Here is a 7,874-nt window from a genome sequence, read left to right on the forward strand (position 1 = left end):
TCCCATAGTGCAGGGGTCGGCAGATGGCAACGTAGCGGTCATAGGCCATGACAGTGAGAAGAAAATACTCTGCTGACATAAAGAAGAAAAAGAAAAAGAGTTGGGTCACACACCCCTGGTAGGAGATGACCGTAGTATCCCAGAGGGAATTGGCCATGGATTTGGGGACAGTAGTGGAGATGGATCCCAGGTTGATGAGGGAAAGGTTGAGGAGGAAGGAATACATGGGTGTGTGGAGGCTGTGGTCACAGACTACAGCAGTGGTGATGAGGCCGTTGCCCAGGAGGGCAGCCAGGTAGATGCCCAGGAAGAGCCAGAAGTGCAAGAGCTGTAGCTCCCGCTTGTCTGGGAATGCCAGTAAAAGAAACTCAACGATGGAACTCACATTGGACATTTTCTTCCTCTCGGCATAGGGACCTGTTTAGAGAGGAAAATGAATCAAAAAGTTAGGATAGATTAATCTGAGCAAAATTGATTCAATTTTCACCTCCAAAACTTCCTCTCTCCTTTCAGGAAGACCTTTTGCAAGTTCCTTCCGTGACCTCTAGTTGGTGCTGGCTTAGGGTGCCCCAGGGAGTGGGAGGCTCTACTGTGGGCTCTGCAGGAATCACTCCTGCCCTACAGAAGTAAGTAAATAGGAACTCGGGATGATCTCAAGTTAAATACGCTTTAGATATCAAGGAGCTTTTCAGCATTCTCACTCCCAATTCACGCAGATAGAGAGCTTAGCTGAGGGGATTTTATTTTCTGTATTTTTTTCAAGTTGCCCCACCACAGCTGAGGACTTCTGGAGTATTTGCAATCCTGCTGCACTCCAAGAGAAATCTTGTGGGTCCTGAGAGGCAAAGGGACTGTCCCTTAGTGCAGAGGGAGGACAGCCGCTCTCCCGATCAGCCCTGGTCTCAGCTGCCCTGTGCTGGCAGCTCTTTCAGCTCCAGGACTATTCCTGATACTAGGCAGGATGCCATTGGCCTTCTTGGCCACCTGGGCACACTGCTGGCTCATATTCAGCTGCCTGTCAACCAGTACCCCCAGGTCTTTTTCCACTAATCAGCTTTCCAGCCACTCTTCCCCAAGCCTGTAGCATTGCATGGGGTTGTTGTGACCAAAGTGCAGATGCCAGCAAATGGCTGTGGGCGTGTGTACACAGCTGGCACGTGAGACCCCAGGCATGGGAGCAGGGCTTGCTGGAAACTGAAATGGAGCAGTTCATAGAGATAGGGCAGCACCTGGGGGCTTGTTCTTGGAGGCTGTTGAGAATTCCCTTTGGCCAAATGCAATGGCAGCTGATGTCCAAATGAAGGGTAGATGAACTCATGATGGTCAGGGCAGCTCATAGAGTTATTCACCTGAACAGTTGCAGTCAGGTGCCATATAGAGCTCAGTCTCTCTCTTCTCCTTCCACTGGATTTCCTAGATCTCCACTGACCACATTGCCAGTTGCCTCGTGTTCATCCCCACACAGACTTACAGAATTCAGGGCATCTACTCCATTTCCTGTTCACATCCAGGCCCAGGGAGCTACATGAGATGCCTGGGCTTGCAAGAACAGCAGAGGACCTCCAGGAAAGCAATGCCCATTCAGGGCGGGTGTGTGACAGACACCGCAGATGGCATCTCAGGGAGTGCGATTGGCTGCCTGTGTGCCATTGGCTGTTGCCATCAGTCAGAGGCATCAGTCATCAGATGCCATCAGAGGGGCAAGTTCTGTTTGTCCTCTACCCAATAGTTACAGGCTTTGCGTGAACATAAAGCACATCAGACTGGCGTCTGTACTCATGCCCTTGATGACACAGGCAAGGAACAGATGAATCCCTTTCACAGTGTTCCTGGATATTTCCTCCAGGCACAGCAATGCTTTACACCAAAACTCAGCTGAAACTCAAAGGGGCATTCAAGGGCACCAAGATGAGCTGTTTGTACTTCAGGAACAGCTAAGGAAGAACCAGAAAGACTGTGGGACCACTGCTGAATTTATTAAGAGTAGGTGTAGGTAAATGGAGATTTGCTGCATCCTCTTTGCCTCAGTTACCACCAGCCAGGTCTCCCAGGCCTTTGTGCTCTGAGGCAGAACCCTGGAAGGGAACAACCATCAGTGGATGAGGATCAGGCCAGGGGTTACTGGAGGAAACCACACTCTTACCAGTCTATGGGGCTGGAGGGGCTGCAGCCAAGGGTGCTGAGAGTGTGTTCTTCCCCAGGAGGCACTGGGTCATTATAATTCCAGTAAGAAAGGCACTCAGACTCTGTGAGGTACCTTTAAAGCTGCTGCTCATTAGCACTAACACTATAAGAAGACAATCACACAGAGAATCTCAGGCCCCTTTAGATGATGGGATCCCCAAGCGGTGTAGCACTGAACAGGCCTCTGACCCTACACAGCATGCCATGCTGGCCTCACCCATAGAAGACAGTCTCCTGGTTTGGTCATTCAAGCTACTCTTAGATTTTCTTACAGGAAAAAACTCTTTTCATCATCTCTACAGTCAAAAATAAATGATGTTTCCATGAGACCTCCTTGCTGCCCTGCCAGGTACAGGCAATGAGCCGCTGAGGTTGTCCTGTGGCCAAGGGACCTCTGCAGCACAGCACAGGTGTGAAGGCCAGGCTGTATGTGCAGCGCAGCACAGCTTGCTGTACCATGGTCTTCTGGTCAGGGTCAGTGATCAGGTTTCCCTGTGAGAAGCCTATGCTCTACGCTGGTGCCACAGCTGAGCTGCTATGGCCCGAATGTGCACAGAGGAGGTGGATGGCAGGCAGGAGGATCTGGAGCCCTGTGGCTTGTCACAGGACTGTGAAGCTTTTGGATTAGATGGGATGTGGTGGGACAGCTTGGTCGCATGAGTTCTGGAAAAGAGCCTCTGCTGGAAAGACTGGCAGGGAGGATGAGTATGGGTGATGCCCCCTTTGCTGAGGGGATGCCCCCTATGTTCTTTTCCTGTGGAGGAGGACAACCAGCAGGTAATGTGGATCAACTCAAGGTTACTTGAGCAAACTCAACCCCCATTACAGAGATGGAGATGGGTGTTTTGACCAGATCCCTGAACACAAGTATTGATATGTTATGACCCCTGAGATTCTACCTTTTGGTCCAGAGGAATATCATGGCCCTTGAGGTGTCCTGGAATAGCTCCTGACCCATGTGGTGCTTTAGGCTGTGAGGAGAACCAAAAGACTACTTCTGACTGGAATGATTTCACCTTCAGTGCTGACATACGGGGCAGATGGAGGCACTTCAGACCTTCCAGGCCTTTGGCTGAAGGCTTAGGTCTTCAGAGGTCCAAAATGAAGATAATGCTGTTCTATCAGTGTCCATCACACAAAAATTTGTCCTGCTTCATGCTTTTTCCCAGTTTGGGATCTGTCCCTTGATATTTTTAGGTAAAAAAATAAGCTCCTCACACACGCCCACACATGAACACACACACTTGAAAGACAGAGAGCAGAAATGAATTAGGGGCAATATTGTCTGAGATGCGTTACCATGAAATGATAACAGAGTTAGCAGTGAGAGGAAAAGCACTGTTGTAAAAAAATCATGCCAACATCTAAAAGCTGTTACATTAGAGCTGTCTTGTCAAGAAAGACTGAATGACAATAACAAAATTAAAGAACTTACTTACTTTTGTCATCATCAAGAAATTTTAGAGCATGGGGCTGTCACTGGTTTTAGTGAAAAGATAAATAAGCTCATAATGTGGCTGCGATGTGCCCACCCAACCCCACCACTCACCCACGCCCTTCTCCTGAGGAGTGGGGAGAGAATCGGAATGGCAAAGTGAGAAAAAATCACGGGTCAAGATGAGGGGACTTGAGTAGTTAAAGCAAAAGCTGTAGCCACAAGGAAAGGAAAACAAGGATATTCTTCACCGCTTCCCATTGGCTGGCAGTTCAGTCATTCCCAGGAAAGCAGGGCTCCATCATGAGCAATGGTCCCTTGGGAAGGGTAAGGCCATGCACCTTTCAAGGTCAGACTGAGTTTCGATCTGGACCCTTGCTGAGCTTGGAGGCTGCTGTCCTTGAAGAGCAGCGGGACTGAGCTCTGTCACCATGTCACAGCTCTGTCTCTTCAGGAACAGCTCCAGCTCTTCCCGCCTGTGCCCCTGGCTGAGGGCATTGCTGCACCTTTGGGCTGAAGCCCTGCAGCTGTGGAACCAGGCCAGCTCTGACTTGCCATAAGGAACCTGGTACCAAGCATCCATGACTTCGTGTGGACAAAGGCTTTGCTTCAGAACAGAGATGTGGCATGGACACAAGAGCACTGCATGTCTTTCTAGGCCCAGGTCTAATGACCCAGTGTGAAATTCCTAAATTCACTCAACAGAACACATCGTCCCAGCTTGGAGACATTGGATCATTCCCTCTCACCTTCCTGGTGTCCTGTCTAATGATGGAACAAATAAAGTTATTTTCCATTCCAATTGTCTTCCTAATAATAGCAATGACACTGCAGGAAAGGAGAGTTTCTCCCCAGCTGATGGAGGGGACATCAGGAATGACTTCAGCCTGTGTCACAGCAGGTTCCCCTGGAGCCCCAGGGACACCTGGAGGGAGCCCCGAGGGGGCAGAGCAAGTGCTGCTTTGGGCTGGTCCTCTGCTGCTGAGCTGGGCTGGGCTCCTGGGATGGAGGGAGCTGATGGCAAGTGGGCAGCACTGCAGAGATTCAGCTCTGCCCAGGAGAAGCTCCTCTGCAAAGCACAGGAGGGCTGAGGGCTCTGCTTGAGGGCACTCAGGAGAGATGAAGGAAGTGAAAGAGATATTACAGGCTGTGTAGTGTTGGAGGATGCTTAGAGCTCACTGGGGGAAGAGATCTTCACAAGCTTCTATGTGGTAAGTCTCTGCGTGCAGGATAGTTATGAGTATTGAGGTGCTTAGGGACATGGTTTATTGGTGGACTTGGCAGTGTTATGTTAACGGTTGGACTTGATGATCTTAAAGGTCTTTTCCAACCTAAAAAATTCTATGATTACACAGGGCTCTGGTTCAGAGCAGGGTCCCTGCACCCCAAGCAGCTGTGCACCAGGACAAGAACTCTGCAACCTGCCAGGGTCAGCACTCAGCCTGCCTGCGGAGATTTATGCAACGCTGTCAGCAGAAGCTGTGTTTGGAAGGAGAAACCCTTGTCAGGGCAGGATCCTCCTGCTGCCCACAGGGTGCAGCATGGATCAGGGCTGCTCAGACTTTTACATCACCCAGAGGACATTTGTAGATTGGTCAATTTAAAGAAAGATGTCAAGGTAGGGCATTCCCTGAAAGGGTAGAAACCTGTGCTTTGAGTTTTCTCCTCTTGTGGGCTGGGTGGGCAGTGGGAGACTGGAGTTAATTTCTTTGCTCTGGAGTAGGCAATGAGACCCCAGATCTTGTTAGCACTTGTCTGAGTTGCTCCTTCCCCCCTGCACACACAGAGATGTCCCTGGGCAGTGCCCTGCTGCCAGGAGGGGTCTGCAGGGCAGAGCTGAGCTCACAGCAGGTGGGATGGGCTCTGTGAACATGCAGAGGGAGGAGACGTGGGGACAGAGAAATAGGTCCTGGCCAGGAAATGCTCCAGGCAGCAGAGCCATAGGCAGGAAGGAAGGGAGAACTGCTGCCAGAGGAGGGAGGAGGGATTCAGGCATCTCCCTGCCATCCCCTGCAGTGCAGATGCTTTCCTGATTAGATTTTCCTGCAAACTGATTACTTTTTTTCTCAAAGAAGTCTGCCCTAATTTTTCCCTTCCTTTATTTCCATTTTACAGATTCCCACGCCTAAATGTCCAACATCAGCACCATCACCCAGTTCCTCCTCCTGGCATTTGCAGACACGCGGGAGCTGCAGCTCTTGCACTTCTGGCTCTTCCTGGGCATCTACCTGGCTGCCCTCCTGGGAAATGGCCTCATCATCACTGCCATAGCCTGTGACCACCGCCTCCACACCCCCATGTACTTCTTCCTCCTCAACCTCTCCCTCCTCGACCTGGGCTCTATCTCCACTATTGTCCCCAAATCCATGGCCAATTCCCTCTGGAACAACAGAGCCATCTCTTCCTTTGGATGTGCTGCCCAAGTCTTTTGGTTTGTCTTTTTAGTTTTAGCAGAGTATTCTCTTCTCACTGTCATGGCCTATGACTGCTATGTTGCCATCTGCAAACCCCTGCACTATGGGACCCTCCTGGGCAGCAGAGCTTGTGTCCACATGGCAGCAGCTGCCTGGGGTGGTGGATTTTTAAATTCTCTCTTTCACACTGTCACTACATTTTCCATTCCCCTCTGCAAGGACAATTCTGTGGACCAGTTCTTCTGTGAAATCCCCCAGATCCTCAAGCTCTCATGTTCACACTCCTACCTCAGGGAAGCTGGCCTGGTTGTGGTCAGCAGTTTTCTTTTTTGGGGATGTTTCATTTTCATTGTGCTGTCCTATGTGCAGATCTTCAGGGCCGTACTGAGGATCCCCTCTCAGCAGGGACGGCACAAAGCCTTTTCCACGTGCCTCCCTCACCTGGTCGTGGTCTCCCTCTTTGTCAGCACTGGCACATTTGCCTACCTGAAGCCCCCCTCCATTTCTTCCCCATTCCTGGATCTGGTCATGGCAGTGCTTTACTCCGTTCTGCCTCCAACAGTGAACCCCCTCATCTATAGCATCAGGAATCAGGAGCTCAAGGATGCCCTGAGGAAACTGATCACACGCTTTTCAACAGCCATAGACTGTGTACCTTCCTCCACAAATGACTCCCAGAGTCTGTCATGACAGGGGCGGGCTGTCTTTCTGTTATTATTATTTTTTCACTTGCTTTTTTTTCCTTTTTTCACTTCTGATGATGTTGTCTGCAAAAATCCCCCTCCTTCTTAAGTATCCATCATCTTGTATGACCCAGAAAATGTGTGTAAATAAGGATTTAAGCAAAATAAATGAACCGTCAGCAATTTCTTTCTCTCAGATCCATCCTCAGTGGGGCAGGAATGAATGGGAAATTAAAACACCTTTCTGGCTGTGCCAGCCTGGGGCAGGTTACTCTGTCTCTGGGGCAGCAGGAGCAGCATGGGGAGCCCCAAGGCCTGGGATCTTGTGCTGACCTCAGGAGAGGTGATAGCACGGAGGGGCTGCAGATACCTCAGGGTCTCCAGGAGAGGAGAGCCAGGGACACAAGGTTCCACAGACTTTTTTGGCCTTGTGCCATGCATGGTCTTCACCTCTGGGTCTCACCCCTCTCCAGCCCTGAGGAGCTGCTGTGCCCTTCAGAGGGGCTGGGGCTGTGGGGTGGGTACCCAGAGCTCTGAAGCTCCCTGTAGTGGGCACAGCTGTGGGGTCAGCCTAGGCTGGAGGAGATAGGAAGAGCTTGTAGGGATCTGGGCTGGGCTAGAAAGTGCCTGGGAGAGGAAAACATCAGTGTATAGCTTGTGACCATGAAAGGTGACGACTCACATCAGGGGATCATGATGCAGAGCCAGGCCTTCTGGAAGGTATCGAAGACATGCAGGTTCAAGAGAGAGGAGGAGGTGTGTCTTTGCCCTTGGTGGAATTGACTGGGAAGGTTTCCAAGGGCCTTTGTCCCCCCACAGCCTCTCTCACTGGCCATTTCCAGCACTTGCCATTCACCCCAGGTTTACGGGTGAGTTCTGCTGTGAGGTCATCTCCATCCCCTGCTGGGCTATGGGGCCGTCTGGGGGAATGGAAAGCCCTGCCCAGCCTCTTTCATTGCACAGACCCAGGAAGACACTAGAGCAGGGCTGTCTGCGTGGCCCTGTGTGGGACAAGGCTGGGGCAGGGCTCAGGTGCTGGGGAAGGCTGCAAAAGGAGGGAGGAACTGCAAAAAGGGGGAACTGTGATCTGAAGGTTGTCATTGGGATCCTAACGGGCAGAACTTTTTCCACCCCTCACTGTACCTTTTCCCATGCTGT

At 51.0% G+C, this 7,874-nt stretch overlaps 1 protein-coding gene across 1 annotated transcript; it reads left to right on the forward strand.

The window, feature by feature from the left end:
* Nucleotides 1–5,748: 5,748 nt before the first annotated feature.
* On the forward strand, nucleotides 5,749–6,723 carry LOC104125972 (olfactory receptor 14J1). The gene has a single exon (XM_009638473.1). It carries the CDS (start codon nucleotides 5,749–5,751, stop codon nucleotides 6,721–6,723), a length of 975 nt encoding a protein of 324 aa, XP_009636768.1.
* Nucleotides 6,724–7,874: the final 1,151 nt, after the last annotated feature.

This window comes from Egretta garzetta, unplaced genomic scaffold (genome assembly GCF_000687185.1).
Source record: "Egretta garzetta isolate BGI_Z169 unplaced genomic scaffold, ASM68718v1 scaffold1175, whole genome shotgun sequence".
NCBI classification, from domain to species: Eukaryota; Metazoa; Chordata; class Aves; order Pelecaniformes; family Ardeidae; genus Egretta; species Egretta garzetta.